This window comes from Theropithecus gelada, chromosome 13, assembly GCF_003255815.1.
Source record: "Theropithecus gelada isolate Dixy chromosome 13, Tgel_1.0, whole genome shotgun sequence".
Classification (NCBI taxonomy): Eukaryota; Metazoa; Chordata; class Mammalia; order Primates; family Cercopithecidae; genus Theropithecus; species Theropithecus gelada.
This window is the reverse complement of record NC_037681.1, coordinates 107,706,513-107,727,899: the sequence shown is the minus strand read 5'-3', so window position 1 is coordinate 107,727,899 and position 21,387 is coordinate 107,706,513. Positions and strand designations below refer to the sequence as shown.

At 38.8% G+C, this 21,387-nt stretch overlaps 1 protein-coding gene and 1 long non-coding RNA gene across 2 annotated transcripts; one reads left to right on the top strand and one right to left on the bottom strand.

Moving 5' to 3' along the window:
- The first annotated feature begins 483 nt into the window (after positions 1 to 483).
- RNF103 (ring finger protein 103) lies at positions 484 to 20,978 on the top strand. The gene is made up of 4 exons (XM_025405798.1): positions 484 to 1,698; positions 3,880 to 4,019; positions 12,038 to 12,153; positions 18,958 to 20,978. The coding sequence occupies exons 1-4, from the start codon at positions 1,473 to 1,475 to the stop codon at positions 20,531 to 20,533; spliced, it is 2,058 nt and encodes a 685-aa protein (XP_025261583.1). The 5' UTR covers positions 484 to 1,472; the 3' UTR covers positions 20,534 to 20,978.
- LOC112636973 lies at positions 5,559 to 20,369 on the bottom strand. Its single transcript, XR_003122359.1, has 2 exons — positions 20,013 to 20,369; positions 5,559 to 7,150 (listed from the first exon to the last, which is right to left on the bottom strand). It is a non-coding gene; the product is annotated as an uncharacterized LOC112636973 (long non-coding RNA).
- Positions 20,979 to 21,387: the final 409 nt, after the last annotated feature.

Below are 21,387 nucleotides of genomic sequence, written 5' to 3'. Positions count from 1 at the left end.
GGATAATGCTAACTCCAGTTTTGGCCAAACCTCCTCCAACACACATGTGCAAAGCCACATTCTCATGAAGAGGGGGCAAAACATTTGCTTTCTGGGTTTAACCTTCTACCATCTCAAACCAACTGTGCCAAAAATTTCCCTGTTCACCAGGATTCATCAAAAAACGTATATTTCTATTTTTATCGATTTTAAGAGAATAATTAACTGCTCTATTTTTACAGAAAATACACAAAGTGATACAGTCCAAAGACTAATACTCAGACGAAATCAATTGCTAAACATTGGCGGGGCAAAAGAGGAGACCACGCAACAAAAGCACGGACAGGCAACTTTCGGCACCCCGGGAAGGCCCCGACCAGGCTGGGGCTCCGCCTCTCCTCCCACTCCTTGCTCGGTTGTCCAGGAGCCCCGCGGCTCCCCGAATTCCCCGCCCTCCGCCCCTGCGGGCCTGCCCTGCAGGCCCCGCCCCAGCCCCGCCTCGTCGCGACGTCAGTTGTTGTGTCTCAGCTCCGGCCGCGGCCGCCCCTGATCTACCGCTGTGGAGGCTACGGCCGCGGCCTCCGGAGGTGGCGGGGGTGCTGGGGACCCGTGCCGCGACCGGCGCCGCCCATCCGAGCGGGGCGGGCGCTGAGTGGCCGGGAGGCAGCCGGGTAGCCGCCTGGAGGAGCAGTCTCAGGGCCTGTTATTGGTTTTTTCCCACCGAGACCGATTCCCTCTGCAGGGACCGCGACGCCCCATCCTGGGCCGGGCCGCGGTGCCCGCCTGCCTGAGAGGCGCCGCCCGCCAACCGGCCCGAGCTAACGTGGAGCCGCCGCCGTGCCCGCCGTGCTTCTCGCGGAGCCTGGGCGGTCGGCGGGGCCTGGGGCCTGGGCTTCGGGCGCGGCGCTGCGGCGGTCGCTCCTCCCCGCGCAGGACACGCTGGGCCCCAGGCCTGGCCCGGCCGAGTGCCGCGCCCTCCTGACCCGCGGCCGCGGGAGTCCGGCCCCCACGGCCCCTGGGGCCCGGGCCTGCCGCCCGGATCCCCGGCTCCTGGGCGAAATCTGAGTTATTTTTTGGTCTCTCCCCCTCCCCCTTGAGATCGCGGCGCCGGAGGGCCGACCCCGCCACCTGGGTCAGTGTCCCCCGCAGAGGGAAGCGTCCCTCGTTTTCTTCCCGTGAGCTCTCCCCGCGCCCCTCGCCTCTCGGTGCTTAATGGATGGCGGTTGTGAGTTTTTCCCATTTATTTTTGTCGCCTCTTGACTGGGAGGCCCGGCGCGAGGCTCTGCGCCTCTGCGTCCCTCGTCGCCACCTCACGCCCGCGCAGATCCCGTCACCTGCCTCCCCGCCGCGGATGGCCGGCCAGTGACGGCGCCGGGTGGCCCGCGCGTGGACACGGGGCCCTCGCCCAAGCTGCCACCGAGCCGCGGCCTCCGCCCTCGACCCTTCTCTCCCGTATTCCGAGCTCTCTGGAAAGAGAGAAGACGCCAGGGAAGATGTGGCTGAAGCTTTTTTTCTTGCTCCTCTATTTCCTGGTCCTGTTCGTCCTGGCCAGGTTTTTTGAAGCCATTGTGTGGTATGAAACTGGCATCTTTGCCACCCAGCTGGTGGATCCGGTGGCGCTGAGCTTCAAGAAGCTGAAGACCATTTTGGAGTGCCGAGGGTTGGGCTACTCAGGGCTGCCTGAGAAGAAGGATGTCCGGGAGCTGGTGGAAAAGTCAGGCGAGTATCGAGCTTCCCCTAGGGCCCCCTCCACCTGGGAGAGGGGACGACCTGTACCTCCTGGTACCTGGCTGTTCCCCCAGAGTGAGGCCTTCCCTGGAAGGGTTAAAGCTGCCCAGGTTTCTTCGTCCAAGCTTTCTACAATCAAGTATGCGGACCCCAGCTTTGAGGAGGAGGCTGAAATTACTTGGAGGGGTGTTGGTGTATCCTTTTAAGGTTGTCGTAAAATGACAGTTTAAAGTGTGGCTTCTTAGCGTTGTTTACTAAGTTGAGTGATTTTCTCAAAATTCGGGAATATGAACTAGTTACAAACTGGAAAGCATTATTTGTCAGTTGAAGTTCATAAAAACGTAAGAAAAACTCCAAAACGTTGTCTGTCAATAGTAGTATTTGTCACGATAGTAATAATAAGGTACCCAGAGTGGGGACACATCTTTGGAATACTTACTATCAGAGGCACCTGGGCCTAGGATTTGAATGTTAGTTAAATCATGAGTTTGAATATAGACAGTGTACACCGACTTTAAGTCTGAAAAGGCGAATAAGTCTGAGTAAGATGAGCATTTTGTATAAATGCTTGCCATGTTCGAGTTTATATTATATTTCTGTTAGGATTTTTTTAAATTTGCATCTTGGATGTAAGAAAAAGTTTTTTTTTTCTCTTCTGTGTCACAGGCACCCTTGCATTGTTTAATGGGTTGAGAAATATAAGTGAAATAGTGCTGAGAGAATATTCAATGTCTTAAATAATGTGTTTTTCGTAATTGTTGGTTTTGGTAGGATTGGGTGAGAAATATGATTACTTTTTTTCACTGCTGGACAAAGTATATCTTTGCTTGGATATACTTCCTGAAAGTGGAATGTAATTTGAGAAAGGCTTTCTGCATTGCTGTAGGGAGCAGCTGAAACTGATGGTTATCTTTTTTTGTTGTTTCAAGTATTTCTGTCAGCTGTCTTTTACAAGACAAATCTTTTCCTTCTTTAGTACCCTATAGACATGTAGCGTGATAGACAAGAATATGAACTAGCTAGCAGTTTAACACTTGGATATTTGTAGGTTGTGGGTTATAAAACTCGTATCTCACTGTTAGGATAGAGAGGAACCCACTCTGCAAAAGTGATAAATATTTCGTTAGAGAAAATATAAAATCGTGTATTATTCTTGCCCCTTGTTTGCTGACTGGTTTATGGTGATTCTTATTTTTACCATAGGGGGAAGAAGTGGAGTAACTAGGGTAAAAGATCTCTACTAAATAAACTCTCTTGGTTTAGAGATGAGAAGTGTCTTAATTACTAAAGCCATCATTTTTTATGGAAAATAATTTGATCACACATTTTTTCTTTTGACAGTTATTTATTATTGCCTTCTTTCGGGACTAAAAATACATGGCACATTGAATGTATTAGGAGTCCACATATAACTTTAAGACGCACAGCCCAGTATGACTCAAATCACACATTTTATGGCAGAAAAGTCATGGTATAGCGGTTTAAAAATTTAAGTGTTTATTGTGAATGGTTTTGCTGCTATCATGGTGCAGTGCTTGGTTTCTCACTGTTTAATATTTAAGGCAAAAGTTAAAATAATTTGACTTTAGTGTTTTCCTTTCCTTTTTGTTTAATGATACAAGCTCTAAATTTACACTGTAAATTTGTATATGAATGTGAAGTTTGTTCTAACAGGTAAAGTTCTAACCTCCAAGTCATACAAACCCTGTTGCTCTTTTAAGCAGGGCTGATGGCAAATTCTGTGAACCCAATTCTACATCTTTTAAGTAAGAAGCATATGAGCCATACTGTTTAAAAATGTATATGAAGCCTGTATGTGTCATATGTAAAACTAAATAATTAATAAAGTGGTGCCTTTTTGGAGTGGTACAAATTTGGTAATTTCCTAATAATTATGTGATAACCCCACTAAAATATAAGCCCTATTCTATAAGAGATAGATTTTTGTCTATTTTGTTCGCTTTTGCCTGACACATAGGAAGTTCTTACTACATACTTATTGAATGTATGACACCTTAGTGGGTATATTCAGGTTCTACTAGTAGCTCTTGTCTATAGAATACAATGAAAGTACAATATCATGATTCTTAACAGTCTAAAAAATGGAATTACTGAAATTGGGAATCTAGGATTCTTGCAACCTTATTAGTGTTACTCTTTTCCTTTCTTTAGGTGACTTGATGGAGGGTGAGCTCTATTCTGCTCTCAAGGAAGAAGAAGCATCCGAATCGGTTTCTAGTACCAATTTCAGTGGTGAAATGCACTTCTATGAGCTTGTAGAAGACACAAAAGATGGCATCTGGCTGGTTCAGGTATGAAAAGCAGTGATAATTTGATATTTTGAGAACCCTAAAAAATTATTTTTACTCAAATAGTATGTACCAGCCAGTGACACTTCGTGTACTTGTGTCTTGTTTCTCACACATAACTTAGTTCTCTTAGGGAGGCTCTAGTAGCTTCTTAAAAAGGTTTTGGAGACTGAGGAAAATGAAAATTGACTAGTGGGAAAGAGAAAGTTGGGGGATGGGAGTCAACTTTTTGTTTAGAATCCCCAGAAGCAAATCTATTTTAATTATTGGACCTTTGTTGAATTGAGAAATACACATATATATCCCTTTTATTTAGTGATTTGCACTGTTTCTCTCAGTTTTTGTTATCTCCAGTTTTTAATTCAGTGGCCTGAATAATTTTTATATGTAAGTAAGAACCCTAAAGTAAAAGTAAAGGAATCATTTATTAGGGAAATAGCCAACTTTGTGACTATAGAGAAGCTGTTGCGGAAAATGGTGGGGGTGCTTATTACATAGCTCATGATGATGAGATTATAATTTTTAACCCTCGTTTTTATGATAGCAAAACTGTGAGACTTAATTAGCATATTAGAATTTTAGAGCTATGAAGGACCTTAAAAATATTTTATACTTTCCAAGATGTAATTTATGGCAAGTGGGCACGCATTATCATTTACATATTTTAATTTAAATTAGAAAAATTATATTAACATGTAAATTTCATAAATTTTGCTTAGGAAGGACTAAAGTTATTTACATTTTAAAACTGTACATTCACTTAAAGTGACATATCAAGTAAATTAACAGCATGAATGTGGCTAAAATTATTAATGTAGTCTGTGAATGGCTGAAGCTTGGAAATTGTATCAGACTAACCTTTTCTGAGACTCTGAGAGGTGAACTAGCTTGCCCAAGGTCATGGAACTAGTTGGTAATATTGAACCAGGGTGAAACCCAGATCTTCTGATTTCTTGTCTGGTACTCTTGTCATTTCACCCTGGAGTAGGCAAAGTTTGATTCAGGGCATGAAAATTAAAATAGTTTCTTCATGTTTCTTTCTGAGAGTAAAGACTGCAAATATGGTAGGAAAAGCTTTGAGTTCAGAGACCTTAGTTGCAGGTCTGGTACTGTCACTGACTAGCAGTATGATTGTGAATAGGTACGTTTTTCTGTTGTACATGACCTCAAATAAATACATATACATCTAAAAAGGATAAAATATTACAGTAGTCCTCTGTGCTAAAGAGTTGAGGTTTGGGAATTCTTCCAGAGATGACATTGTTTATCCATAGCCTTTCTTTATTGTAACCTTCCTATTGCATTTGTCCTTTTACCTTCCAGATAATCTAATTCAGTAATTTTAAGTTCAGCAATGGGAGAGAATGCAAGGGTATAGATGTAGTCTATACATTATCTGTTTAAATTTTAATTTATTTCTGTGTTAATTGGAGTTGAAAAATAAGCTGTAGCTTTTTTAAAGCTTTAATTTATAAGTATATTGTTATTCCATTTCCTTTCTCTGGTACTTATTTCTAATAGTCTGATTGAGAAAGACACTGGTTTTGATAATTTTAGATTTTATTACTGAAGATGAGTTGAATAGCCAGTCCCACTGCCCTGCGTTCAGTGTCTAAATGTTTGTCATCCACATTGACTGATCCCATGGAAATAAATAGTGAAGATGTTGCACCCTTGAAACATGGAAGGCCATGTCAAAAGTCTTGAGTTCTTTTGCTATATAGGCTGCTGCCTATAGACAACAAATACATTCTGGTTCAATAGTTAGCAGTATATTCTTGGCTTATAAATGATCTACTGTTTTTGATGTCCTGTTAAAGATATTTATGAATTAAGCTCCTGTAATAAATATGTGACAGAATTCATCAAAAGTTTATTTAGCAGTTGTGGGTGTGCCAGGCCCTGTTCTGGGCCCTAAAGATATACCAGAAACACATACCAAGCTATGTCCTTGCTCTGTCAGGTAGCTCACATTCTAGTTGGGAGAGGCAGACACCAAATAAATATTTAATATAACATCAGTTAGTGGAAAGTACTAAGAATAAAAATAAGCAGATTAAGGAGAGGAGAGTGGCAAGGAATTCTCTGGTAAGGTGGCAAATGAAGTGAAGAACAAATAATGATAGTAAATGGTAGCATTGTAAATTCTAGTTGCTAAATTTTTTTCTCTGAAAATATTTTTAAACCTCATAGGTATTAATAGCTAAAAAAAAACTCTTAAAAAATAGGATGTATTTCTATGGTTTTCTGTATATGGAAATGATGCAGTAGGACACCTACTTAATTTTTCCAATGATGCTCAAGGTTTGCACTGACCACCACTGTCTGGCTTGTGTTCCTTGAGGCCAGTGGCTTACATCTGTTAAATGGCTGGCCTGGTCTGAAAGAACAATCTCTGTCAGGACAACTGAGAAGAATGAGATTGAAACCTTGTCCGTGGCACTGTGAACTAGCCAGCTAAGCCAATCAGCACAGCCACCTTGGTTTAAGCCCTTAAAAGAGGGTTGTATTTTTTTTAAACTATGCTTAAAATTGAAAATATCTACTAGAAACAGAAGAGAAATGTCGTCTCCATTGCTTGCCATTCTTTCAGCTCAGATCATATATATTAATCTATTGTAAAGGATAACTTTCAAGAATTCAGTTTTTAACAATTTGAATTGTTGTTATTTTCTGTTTACGGTAGTCCCTCCTTATCTGAGGGGGATACATTCCAAGACCCCCAGTGGATGCCTGAAACTATGGATAGTACCAATCCTATATAATCTATGTTTTTTCCTATACATACATACCTGTGATAAAGTTTAATGTATAAGTTAGGCACAGTAACAACAACTAATGATAAAAATAGAACAATTATAACAATATACTGAAATAACATTTATGTAAATGTGGTGTCTCTCTTCCCGAATATCTAATTGTATGTAGCATTTTCGGACTGCAGTTGACTGCAGAAAGTGAAACTGAGGATAAGGGGAGGCCACTGTATTTTAGAAGAAGCTGACTAACTTGTTCTCTGTCATTTGTTTTAAGTCTACGAGGAGTGTTTTCATAGATGAAGATGCACAGATGCCAGCCAGTTCAATCCTCTTCACATTTTCAAGCTTTTCCAGGTCCATTTTACAATATAGTCTCTGTAACGTGAACAGAATTAATTTTAGTTTTTAAGGTAGCAACGTATGTATGACATCTTTACCAATGACACACTATGATATACATGAAGAACCAAGTGCTCTTTTTTTCTAAGTTATTTCTAACATTGTTTTTCCCCTTTGTTCCTAACCCAAGCTCATATCTTTCATTAGCTATTCATTTAACAGTTTTGTGGATTATTTGGCCCCAGTCTTCATAGCATTACAAACAGAAGATGGTTACTTATCTTTCAAAAGACCCTTAGTCAGAGAGGCAGATGGCACATTGGATAGGCTTCTGAGGTGGAGAAGTTAGCATAATTTATGGGTTTTATGGATTTATCCTCTTCTTAACATTTCTATTTCTCTGTTTTGACTTTTGTTATAGTTCAAAGAAGGACATTTTTGTTGCCTACTGGCTGTGTTACATCATACAGAATTTAAAGTCACTGGAATTGTAACAGTGAGAAGCATCGTATGATTTAAAATAAAGCTTTGGGTCAATATTTACTGAAGTATTACATCAATATATTTCCTGTTTGGCTTACAAGAGTTAATAGCTGATTTTAAACTTGTTTATCTTTGCTCCTAGACAATAGTTTTGTTCGAGGAGATTCTAAATTACGTATTTCTTTCTTGACACTACTATAGAGGTGAAACATAGCAAGCCACTTTATCTTATATTTTGTAGTGGTAAAAAAATTTATAAATTCTTAAAGTAAGAATACAAAAAGTTAAAAGACCACTGTTTTATTTTTGTCAATCACTTGTCCTTACTCTTAATGATTTTATATAGTTTGCGTGTATATACTAGGTTGCCTTACGATTTTGAAAGTAGAGACTCCCTATTATAATGAAATACTGAGAATGCAGAAAATATTGTAGCACAATGCTCTTATTGCTCCAGGGAGTTACGTTACTTAACTAAACCTGGATGTTATTGTATGGAGATTAACAATATTAAAAGGGGTATGCCACATGGTTTGATCAGTGATAAACCTCACCTCTAAATAATGGGCATTTTAAAATGCACTGAATTAGACATCTTTATGTCTGACTGAGATCAAGAACATTAATATGCAGTTGCTTAGCAGAGTACTATTTATCCAGAAAACATCTTGGTACAGGTTGCTGGGGAAGGGACTTTGATTATAACAGAACTCAGAAGCTTAAGAGTCTTTCCTTTAGAGACTCTGTGTAATCAGAACTAGAAGAATGAGTTATTAAACTGTAAGAAGCTGAAATTGTTTGGTTTGACATAAATAGTTATTGAGCACCCATATGAGCTGGGCACTATATTAGCTGCAGGGACCACAGTGGTGAGCAAGTGTGGGGATGCCAGAGGCAGATATCCTGGGAAAGGGAATGGAAAGATTGCTTCACTTCTAGCCTGTGTTGCCAGGTCTGTTCCAGACCTGGAACTCAAGCTGCACTTTCTCCAGTTTTTTTCTAGTCTTTGAAAATGTTCCCCACATACAGTGTTCCTTCCTGAGCTGCTGAGGAAAATGTCTCTCCTTTTAATGAGACCAGCCATATGAATGCTACTCAGAATCATCATGCATCCTTCTAGGATATGAGCTATAAATTGGGGACTCTTACTAGTATGACATAGTGTGTGTGTTTGTGTGTGTGTGTATGTGTATATATATATAAAATACATAACATATAAGGCATATATATATATATTAGGCTGAGAATATTTGTTGTGCTCTGTGACTCAGCTATATTAGTTATTTTGTGAAAATATTAGCATTTTTATAGTGGTTGGTTAATTTAAACTCCACCAGATTTAATTTATGCTAAACCTTCAGTTGAATTATATAACTATCTAGGACATTGAACAAATTTTTAATTGCATAAATATAGCTGTAAAGTAATATAAAATGCTTTCATGCAATGCCTACAAGATTTTTCATTTTTGTGTAGCTCAGTCAGGGATCCTTAGACTCTTCAAAAACAAATGCTAGAACAGGTTGCTGAATAAATAAGGCCCTGGCATTGAACATTGTCTTGTACCTGCCCCAGGTACAAGTATGTTCTCAACTCTTTTCACTCACTTCTGCTATCTCTGCTGGAACCAGGACGTACCTGGGAAGAACGCCTCTCATTCCTCCTTCTTTTCCTAACATTGGAGCTCTTATCACATGTCTCAAAGATACCTGTGCAGTGAACAGGGTCTTCACTGAAAGCTGCCTCCAGACTTAGGAACTAAATATTTATACTGGCGAGGCAACCTCTAAACTCCTTGGAACAGTGTCATTCTTCACACAGACCTGAAATGTTTGGGTTATTTGCAACCTTGATCAAGAAATAGGATAATGCCTGAAAAGTGAGTTATTTTTGAAAGACGGCAAAGAGTAAAGAGTATGGTAGTATGCTTGCACACATACTTCTTAATCTTCCTAAGGAATCTGAAAAATAAGTTAAACGTGTCTTTGATTAGTTGACTAAAAGAACTACCAGATTGACTCTTGAGTGGTAGCAATAAAAATTAAAAAAAAAGAGAAGAGGCAGCAGCAGTCTGCTTTGTTTGATCTTCCTGATTTTCTAGGTACAACCTTTTTTTCTTTCTTTTTTTTTTTTTTTTTGTTTTTGAGATGGAGTCTTGCTCTGTTACCCAGGCTGGAGTACAGTGGCACAATCTCGGCTCACTGCAACCTCTGCTTCCCGGGTTCAAGCGATTCTCCTGCCTCAACCTCCCAAGTAGCTGGGATTACAGGTGTGCGCCACCAAGCCCAGCTAATTTTTGTTTTTTTAATAGAGGTGGGGTTTTGCCATGTTGGCCAGGCTGGTCTTGAACTCCTGACCTCAAATGATCCACCCACCTCGGCCTCCAAAAGTGCTGGGATTAAAGGCGTGAGCCACCGCATCCAGCCTCCTAGGTAAAACTTATAAAGTACTTTGGGGCCAGAGAAAAATGTAAAAGCTAGGGACTTACTGGGTAGGGTAACTGGTATAAGCATCCTTCAAAAGAGCTTTCACCTATTAAGTCCATGTCCCCAGATTGCCTTCTTCCTGGTTACTTCAACTGTCTTGAGTATTTGAATAAATTGTATCTGCCTCAATAAGACCACTTATTTTCATTAAAAAGTAGTATCAAAACCATGGTTGGGTGCAGAGGTTCATGCCTCGAATTCCAACACTTGGGAGGCCAAGGCAGGAGGATCACTTGAGGCCAGGTATTTGAGGCTGCAGTGAGCCATGATTGAGCGACTGCACTTCAGCCTGGGGAACAGAGTGACACCCTGTCCCTTAAAAAAAAAAAAAGTAATATCGAAACCATTTGCTTAATGCCCTAAATTGTGTATATGTATTCATTAAGCTTCAGACTTATGTGATAAAGTGTTATGTATGCATGTGTGTCTTGGTAAGTATGAGGATAGTAGTGGAATGTCACAGGGGTTATTTGGCACTTCAAGTCACTTGTCATCACCATGTGCTGTCTCTTCTGCTGCCCTCTGACATTTGTTAGACGTTCTAGCAGAGAGGCCACAGATGAGGTGGCTGCACCACCTCTTGTATCTCCCAAGGAGTTGACTGTCAGCACTCATTTTACATACCTACCTGCAACTTCACTTCCTGGAGGCTTTGTGAGTGTGAAAATGGTCCTTCCTCCCAGAAAGATTAGAGGTCCCCAGAGTATTATGTTGTAATTTTGAATTGTATAGTATCAGTAATATAACATTTATGAAAATAAACTTGGCCTATATACCCTGGACTTAAACAGATGGTTTCATGATGACTTTAGACATTTTTGGCTTTCCTTTAACTTCCCATTTAGTTATTTTTTATGGTCTTGTTTTTAATGTTTTTTGGTTTTTACTGGTATCTGCTTTGAAATTCTGCCTTCATTAAAGGCAGGGAGATTAGGAGATAAAGGGAAAGGTATTAATGATTAGAAAGGCTGACATTTATAAGAGAAGTCTTAACATATTTTGAAGGTCTTGCTCTGTCACCCAGGCTGGATTGCAGTGGCACGATCTCTACTCACGGCAACCTCCACCTTGCAGGTTCAAGTGATTCTCATGCCTCAGCCTTCTGAGCAGCTGGGACTACAGGTGCCTACCACCACGCCTGGCTAATTTTTGTATTTCTAGTAGAGACAGGGTTTTGCCATGTTGGCCAGGCTAGTCTTGAACTCCTGGACTCAAGTGATGCACCTGCCTCGGCCTCCCAACATGGGATTACAGGCGTGAACCACCACACCTGGCCTCTTTTTCTTAAGATTCTTTTTCTTTTCCTAATCCTAATTGTGTTTGAAAGCTCTTGCAAATTTGAAGTACAAGTTCAATAATGTAAAATTCATTATGGTAATTATTTTTGTATGTTAGAGCCATTCATGATTGTTAAGCAAAAAGCCATAGAAGTAGTAGTATTTATTGATTTAGTCAAAACGTCCTTTAATAGAAAACATGTGTTTGACTCTTGGCTCCATAATTATACTTTTTAAACAGTGAAATTTGAACTTGTTGAACCTACATGTGATAATTTTTAGTAAGCTTTATTTGGATTATTGTTTAAAATTTTCTTTTCAGAGCAAAGAGAAATTATTCCAAGGGCCATTTTCTTTCTGTGTAACTTAATTAGAGAGAAGAGGCCATATGGTGGAGAACATGGCTAGCTTTTTAATACAGTTTTGACTCCCTACCTCTCTTTGTAAGTGCCACAGAGTGTGGGAGAGTTTAATTTACTTTTCAGTGTTTTAAGTCTTTTTTCCTATTGGATAGTTGCTCCTTCAATAAGAATTGTAATGATAATGTGATGATACAGTAAACAATAACTGGGAACAGAATATCTTTTTTTTAAGTGAAATTATATTGTTGATATAAATGGTTGGTTTGACTCCATTTTAGGTAATTCAAGTTCCTTTTTCTCTTTTTTTGGGAATAGGTCATAGCAAATGACAGAAGTCCCTTGGTGGGCAAAATTCACTGGGAGAAAATGGTTAAAAAGGTGTCAAGATTTGGAATACGTACAGGCACATTTAACTGTTCCAGTGATCCCAGGTAAGTTGATTAGGCAATTCTTAGAATTTGAGTCCTGACCAGCATCTTTCTTGTTTGAAAAGGACAATGATACTAGAAGCCTGCTTGAACTGAAAGCTTATTATAATGTGTAGCACACTCTTAGTTACACAGGTGCTTGATTAATAGTTTTTAATAAACTGGCAGTTAATTACTTTTACTCTAAGATCTATCTCTGTCTTCTCTATCTCCCTCTCTCTCCCTGTCCCTTTCTCTGGCTCTTCTGTGTTTTTTCATAGCTTTAGGTGATATCTCTGTGCTGATCTAAATCTTCTTCTATCATTCTGACCTCTAGTTTGCATTTCTTTGCTTATTTCCATTGGCTCTGCAAGTATCCCTAGATATTTTCTTTTCCCTGAAACCTAGTATCTGAAATCAGATTCATTCTCTTTTTCTTTAATCATCCATGTATCTTTCTACCTTTCTTTTTTTCTGTCCTTCGCTGGTTTTCCCCCCATTTTCTCAAATAAGAATCCTCAGAGGTGTTTTTGTTTATGTTTTGTTTTTTTGTCATCATTTCCAGTATTCAGTCTGTCACATTATTTCTTGTTTTATTATTCCATTATTTCTTCTTTGAAATGCCTTTTTTTTCCCATTTCTCATGCTAACAAGTTATAACTTAGACTCATTCATTCATTTAATTTTCCATTTGGTGAATATTTAATGAAAGATTAGCATGTACAGCATGTTTTTGTTTTGTGTGGAGGAGGAGGCATATATATATATGTCAAAAACCCCACAATATTAGCTAGTTTCTAACGTAGGTAGATATGCCTAACTTGCATCCTTTATATGTGTTAGCCGTAATGGGCAACCCATTGGTTGTAGAAAACTCTCCTAAACCATGACTATACCTCCTTTCCTTAGCCTTACATTTACTTCTCTTCTGCTTAGAACCCCTGTTTTGCCTGCTAGTAATATAAGGTGAGATCGATGGTAGAGTTCCCCTAAGAGTTGGGAATAGGAGGGAAGTTCCTGCATCTCTTAACTCACATTTAGTCTCCTCATCTACCTGCAAAGCTCTCATGCTCATCTTCACCACAGAGTCTTTTTTTCTTTTCTTTTTTTGAGACAGGATTTGGCTCTGTGACTCAGGCTGGAGTGCAGTGGTGTGATCATAGCTCACTGCAACCTCCAACTGATGGATGGGCTCAAGTGATCTTCCTACCTTAGCATCCCAAGTAGCTAGGACTATATGCATGCATCACCACACCTGGCTAATTTTTTTTTTTTTTTTTTTTAGAGATGGGGTCTTGCTGTGTTGCCAGGCTGGTAACCACAGAATCTTAATCACATCCCATGGACTTTTTGTTGAAATGTCCAAGATAGCTTAAGTCTTAATCCTCTTTTGAAAAGGAAATCATTCTGATCTCCATCCATCATTTACCAAAGATCCTATTTCCAAATAGAGTCTAAGTGAAAGGTCTTTGTGTCCCTCACTGATTTTTACAATACCTAGAACAAATGATGATGCTGATATTTAGATTTTTAAATTTATGTCAAAAGTCAGTATTCATATCACTATCTTCTTTTAAAATACTTAATGTATTTTTAAAAACTCAATAGAACTAAATAATATATTTCAAACATAGTTTATAAATATATTAGAAAATATCAAATAAAAACACATTTTAAAAATATATAAAGTTGAATACATTAATTAAAGTCTAATGTTATTAGATAATAAAGAATTCAAAAACAAAATAAAAATCTGTTAAATATGAAAAACTGAAAGAATGATTAGGTGGGGGCAGACAGATCATAATCTTATAAATCAGAGTGCATCAGAAGTGTCATAATTCAGTCCAGTGGATTTTAGTGCAAATTTGTTTAGCTCTTCTTTTAAAAAGCTCTGATTCTGTATTAGCTGAGAAATGGTGAAGAGATACATATAACTTAGCTCCAGATGTTTTTCTCTAAATCCTTCATCTTCAAATAATCCTAGCTCTTATTTACAATTGAAGCAATGTTTTTTTGAGTAACTTTTTGCTTTTTTGTTGATTGTAGCTATAGCTTTTGTTATTTAAAAAAAGTACTTCTACTCAGCTTCATCAGAAAATGATTTTGTTGCACAGTGACTTGTACCAGTTCCAATAATGTGTCCCTGACTCCTCATTTGGAAAGTCCTCCAACTGGAATAAGAACTGTTCTTGCCATAGAAGCTATGCTTAGTCAGGGTCATTTTTTTCTTCTTTTGATGACTATGGAGATATAGAAGAATAAAATTTAGAGATACAGAAAAGAGTGTTCAGAATTTCAATGCAGGGTATAAGTGGGCAGAGAATAGTGTTATTCAGGAAGTGTTTTAATCACATATTTTGAGTAATTGAGTCATCATCTTGATTTTGGAGTTTTAAAAATACCAAAAGTCTGTGCTGCATTCTTTGACTGTAGTCCCTTCTCTGGGTGGCCTCTGGGCAGCTGACTTCAATATGCTGGTCCCACTGTAGAGCTATACTTTCCTTACCTGTTTAGCTCCTGCCTTGTCTGTTTTGTGTTGCTCTGTAAGAATATCTGAGGCTGAGTGGTGGCTCACGCCTATAATCCCAGCACTTTGGGAGACCAAGGCAGGTGGATCACCGGAGGTGAGGAGTTCAAAACCAGCCTGGCCAACATGGCGAAATCCCGTCTCTGCTAAAAATACAAAAATTAGCCGGGCTTGGTGGTGGGTGCCTGTAGTCCCAGCTACTCGGGAGGCTGAGGCAAGAGAATCGCTTGAACTCAGGAGGTGGAGGTTGCAGGGAGCTGAGATTGCACCACTGCACTCCAAGCCTGGGTGACAAGAGCGAGACTCTGTCTCAAAAAAAAAAAAAAAAAATACCTGAGGCTGAGTAATTTATAAAGAAAATAGATTTATTTAGCTCACTGTTCTGCAGGCTGTATAAGAAGCATGGTGCCAGCATCTGCTCAGCTTCTAATGAGGCTTCTGTGCTGCCAGAACATGGCAGAGAAGGTCAAAGGGGAAGTGACCACATGTGAAGGGCATGTGGCTTTATGTCAACTCACTGTCAAGGAAACTACTCCATTCCCACAAGAACTAATTCAGTCTTGCCAGAGCTAGTACTCACTAACTTGAGAGCAGCACTAAGTATTCATGAGGGATCCGCCTCCATGACCCAGACACCTCCCACTAGGCCCCACCTCTGAACACTGCCACACTGGGAAGAAAATGTCAACATGAGGTTTGGTGGGAACAGACAAACCGTAACCAAACCAGAGCAGCTCCCTTAAGAACATTCAGGACTACCACTTCAGAGCAGCTTCTGACTCTGTCTAGTTGTAGCAACTTTAATTTCTTTCCCCATATACCCAAAAGGAGTGGCCTTGCCTGGCTCTGCCTCTTCGCATTCCCTAACCAACAGATCAATTTCAGAGAGCTTTTCCTATGAGGTTCATACTCTGTAATTTTTTTGAGAAAATAGGAGATGAGGTGGTAATGATGTGTGGGTAGGGTTGGGGAGATGGGGGTTGGTAAAGAGAAGATAGAGGACATGGGAATTGCAGGAGCTGAGTGGTAAACAGGAAGCCTTATGGCAAGAGTGTCTGGGATGGTGGCCTGTGGAAAAAACAGGGAAGGAGAAGAGAAGGGATTGCAGAGAGAGCCAGGAAAGCCAAGGAGGCCAATGACCTTGTCTGAAAAAACAGCATACATAAACAGAAACGTTAAGGTTTCTTTTTCTTTCTTTCTTTCTTTTTCTTTTTTTTTTTTTTTTTTTTTTGAGATGGAGTCTCACTGTATTGCCCAGGCTGGAATGCAGTGGCACGATCTCAGCTCACTGCAACCTCAGCCTACTGGGTTCAGGTGATTCTCATGTTTCAGCCTCCCAAGTAGCTGGGATCACAGGTGCACGCCACCATGCCCAGCTAATTTTTGTATAGTTCAGATAGGGTTTCACCATGTTGACCAGACTGGTCTCGAACTCCTGGCCTCAAGTGATCCGCCTGCCTTGGCCTCCCAAAGTGCTGGGATTACAGGTGTAAGTCACCAAGCCTAGCTCTTTTTAAATATAGCATGTCACATCAGCAACTGGAAGACCAAAACTCACAAGCCATGTTTCTTATCATTTTCAGTCTTAAAATTCTCTAAGAGATCTTAAAAGGTCTCTAAGAGAACTCAAAAGGTTTAGTTTAAAAACTAGAGGATATTTTCATGGTATTGTCATTGAATTTATTCAGATTGTAAAAAAAAAATTTTTGAATTGGCAATAAAAGTTTTTGTATTGATGTAAGGTAATACAACATTATTCTATCTGGAATGATAAAATTATTACTTAGCTCTGAACTGAAAAGAAAGCACATAATATGTTTGTTTTCTTATATGAAGAAATGTCTGCACTTAGAACTTGTTCATTTTACAAAGTAAGTTTTCTGTCAGAAAGACTGTCATTTAATTTATGACACAAATCAGAGGCCACAGTAGGAAGATAAAATGGATGGCCAAGAGTTGAAATGTGTCATCACAAATATCATGTGCAATGAAAACGTTAAAGATACTCGAAGATATTTAAGATATAAATAAGACAATTGTTCATATGCATTTGACTTGTTACTTTTTTGGGATAGGGTAAAAATAGAATTCATGTCAATCAATGAATTATTATTTTGCATTGAGTAGAAGATAATTATTTTGTAGGAATATATACTTTTCAGACCATTTAGTTAAAACAGTAATGATATTAATGGAATCTGTCTTATTAAGGAAGTGAATCAACTCAACAAGAAGCTAAGAGTCACGGTCTGTGATTTTGAGTCACCTAGACAGTTTTCCAGAATCATCACTAACCTTGTCTTAAAACATAGCATCTTGTCATCATTTATCTTAAACTATATCACAAAATCCCTGAGATAAAATTAGTCATATTATCATTATAAAGCCATATGCTATCTATGTCAAGACTCCTCTCTCTTCATCTGATTATGTGATGTGTAATATGCTTATTTAATAAAATATAATCCATGCTAAGTAAAGCATAATATCTATGAGTTTTACATCAATATTCTGAGTAGCAAAATGAGAAGTCAGATATTTATTACTATGCATATACAAATCTGTAACAAATAAAACGTATCCATGTGGTAGATTGTCTTTTTTACAATTGTATTGAGGTAAATTTTACTTAAAAATTTCACATGGTAGGTTTTGGGGAAAAAACTTTGTAAAAACAAAAGATTAACTCTTCTGTGTGGTACATGAAAAAAGAAACTAAAACGAGCTAAAACTAAAAACAAAAGGCAACCTGGGCAACATAATGAGGCCCATCTCTACAAAGAATTATTTTAAAACTTAGCCAGGCATGGTGGCATGCATATGTGGTCCTAGCTACTCAAGGAGGCTGAGTCAGGAGAATTGCTTGAGGCCAGGAGTTCAAGACTACAATGAACTGTGATTGCATCAGTGCACTCCAGCCTAGGTGACAGGGAAAGACCCTATCTGTTAAATAAAATAACTAAAAATTTAAAAATAAAAAACAAAAGGAAAATATTTTCACTTACAATCTCTTTACTGGGATACAACAGCTGTTTTCATTTTTCTTTCTTTTTTTTTTTTTTTTTTTTTTTGAGACAAAGTCTTGCTCTGTCGCCGAGGCTGGAGTGTGCCAGTGGCGTGATCTCAGCTCACTGCAACCTCTGCCTCCCAGGTTCAAGCGGTTCTCCTGCCTCAGCCTCCCAAGTAGCTGGGATTACAGGCGCGCGTTGCCATGCCAGCTAATTTTTGTATTTTTAGTAGAGATGGGGTTTCACCATGTTGGCCAGGATGGTCTCAATCTCCTGACCTTGGCCTCCCAAAGTGCTGGGATTACAGGTGTGAGCCAACTGCGCCCAGCCTGTTTTCATTTTTTAATATTTATTTTCTCTCATTACCTAGTTTTCTAAGGGGAGATGGATGTCACAAGTCTCCTAGCAAGAACCTGTCAGTAGACAGGTTTCCAAAAGGAAGAGAGTCCTGACCCTACTGAATAAATCTAAACGAATGATTGAATTTTAGTTAAATTCTTCTGAATATACTCTGCTGTAAAATGGGAATCATTCTTGAAGTGAACCTCTTAATCTAAATACTTCCTGTTTTTGTTTCCTCTTGTTAAATACTCCTCTTCATAATCTTCATTGAAGAAATAAGAGAATACAAACATATATGGGGCTTGCAGTTGCTCTTTTCTTGGTTGGCTTTTGTGCAGATTACTTTGTAGCAGTCAGGCATTGTGGTAGTTGTTAATTAAATGGGTGAGCATGACTCCTACCCTCAAGGAGCTTGTACCAAACCAATGACTCAGCCTTAGGATAATCTGTTTTCTTCTCTTTTCTCCACCCATCTGGATTCTAACCATCCTTTAAGACCTAGTTCAATTCCTGAACCATTCATGAAATCTGCACCAGCCCAAACTTTGAACTTCTTTTGCATTATTTAGCAACAGAATATATAAAGTTTTATCTCTGTTTTGTCTCCTTAATAGGATTTTAAATTCCTTCTGAGCATGAATTATTCTTATCTTCTGGATCTTAGCACATAACGCAGTTGTAGGTACATAAGAGATGCTGAAGTAATTGCTGATTCCTTTGAATCAGGCTTTTCAAGATACACTTTATTTAAAAAAAAAAAGAAACATAGAAATACAAAACAAACTAGAAAAACAGAGCTTGCTTTTCACAGCTGCCAAGTAGTGGTACTACTTTTTGATTATTTGGAGATTATTTGGTTTTGGGAACAGGTGCTAAAGAAATTTATCAGGGAAGATAAATTGATTGCATTACAGCCTAGCTGTTTACTTACAGTTTCCTCTCTTATAGATATTGCAGGAGAAGAGGCTGGGTCCGATCCACACTCATTATGTCTGTTCCACAAACAAGTACTTCAAAAGGGAAAGTCATGCTTAAGGAATACAGTGGACGCAAGATTGAAGTAGAGCACATTTTTAAATGGATAACTGCTCATGCAGCTTCTCGGATCAAAACCATTTATAATGCTGAACATTTGAAAGAAGAATGGAATAAAAGTGATCAGTATTGGTTAAAAATATACCTATTTGCAAACCTTGACCAGCCCCCAGCTTTCTTCTCTGCACTAAGTATAAAGTTTACTGGAAGAGTTGAGTTTATTTTTGTTAATGTAGAAAATTGGGACAACAAGAGTTATATGACAGATATTGGCATATATAATATGCCATCATACATACTTAGAACTCCTGAAGGAATTTACAGATATGGAAACCACACAGGCGAATTTATATCCCTTCAGGCCATGGATTCATTTTTGCGCTCATTACAACCTGAGGTAAATGATCTGTTTGTTTTGAGCTTGGTTCTAGTTAATCTTATGGCTTGGATGGACTTATTTATTACACAAGGAGCTACCATCAAGCGATTTGTGGTTCTCATAAGCACTTTAGGGACATATAATTCTCTATTAATTATTTCCTGGCTACCTGTGTTGGGCTTTTTACAGCTACCTTACTTAGATAGCTTTTATGAATATAGCTTAAAATTGTTGAGATATTCCAATACAACCACACTGGCTTCATGGGTAAGGGCAGACTGGATGTTTTACTCTTCACACCCAGCCCTGTTTCTCAGTACATACCTTGGACATGGTTTACTAATTGATTACTTTGAGAAGAAGAGAAGGCGCAACAACAACAATGATGAAGTCAATGCCAATAACTTAGAATGGCTATCAAGTCTGTGGGACTGGTACACCAGCTACCTCTTCCACCCGATTGCTTCTTTTCAGAACTTTCCTGTAGAATCTGATTGGGACGAAGACCCTGACTTATTCTTGGAGCGCTTAGCTTTTCCTGACCTTTGGCTTCACCCTCTGATACCAACTGATTATATTAAAAACTTACCAATGTGGCGATTTAAATGTCTTGGAGTCCAGTCTGAAGAGGAAGTGTCGGAGGGGTCTCAAGATACTGAAAATGACTCAGAAAGTGAGAACACATACACTTTGAGCAGTGAGAAGGAAGTATTTGAAGATAAGCAAAGCGTATTTCACAATTCTCCAGGAAGAGCAAGTCACTGTGATGCTGAGGCTTGTTCATGTGCCAATAAATATTGTCAGACCAGCCCATATGAAAGGAAGGGAAGGTCATATGGATCATATAATGCTAATGAAGATATGGAACCTGATTGGTTAACTTGGCCTGCTGATATGCTGCACTGTACTGAATGTGTTGTTTGCCTAGAGAATTTTGAAAATGGATGTTTGCTAATGGGGTTGCCTTGTGGTCATGTGTTTCATCAGAATTGCATTGTGATGTGGTTGGCTGGGGGCCGACATTGTTGCCCTGTTTGCCGGTGGCCTTCTTATAAAAAAAAGCAGCCATATGCACAACACCAGCCCTTGTCAAATGATGTCCCATCTTAACCATGTGCAATTTGTCCTTTATAAGCTTTGAGTATCTTACAGCTTGCCTCTTTAATGTTAGTCACAATGTTTTTGTGGTTTGAAGTTTAGTTTAATGTTAGTGCAGTGACAGGAAATACACATTATGCTAATGTTGATGACAGAATTTATTTGGTTGCCTTGTGTGTTAATTGAATGCATACTTAATTGTAAAATTTTTTATTTACAACATTGGAAATTCAGAAGTTAATGTTTTTTGTAAGCACAAAAGAAGTATGATAGAAATTTATCCTAGCAAGACGTTACAAGATAGGATCAAATTCTAATAGAATTGAGCCGGTTTCTTATCCTAAATGTTTCCTCCCTTTTTACAATCTCTGTCCAACACCTCTTGGTTAAATAATGTATGCTGTGAGACATGAAATTAAAACAGACCTATGAAATAAATTATTTTAAAACCAGAAGATTACAGATTTTCCAATGTTAAATTTTTTTTGATAAGGTGGCTGAATGATACAGGTGTTTTGCTGGTTTGTTAATTTCACAGGTAGATCAAACATGATTCTTGACTCATGTTGGGGAGGAAGACAAAATGTTGCTGGCACTTGCTAGAAGTGACAGTTCACCTTTTAGCTTGGTTAGCTTTGATGGGAAAGAATTTCATGGTGGGCTTTTGAAAAAGTACTAAATAATTTATTAGTACTTAGCACATTTATTCATCTAAATAAAATCAACTGTAGCATATTAGCCATACATAAATTATGTTTTTTCTGACTTCTACTTTTGAAAGTTTTTAAAGCTACAGAAAGCTATAAACATAGTACAGTGAACATCCATTTCTTTTTATCTAATTTCACCAAGTGTTCATATTTTGT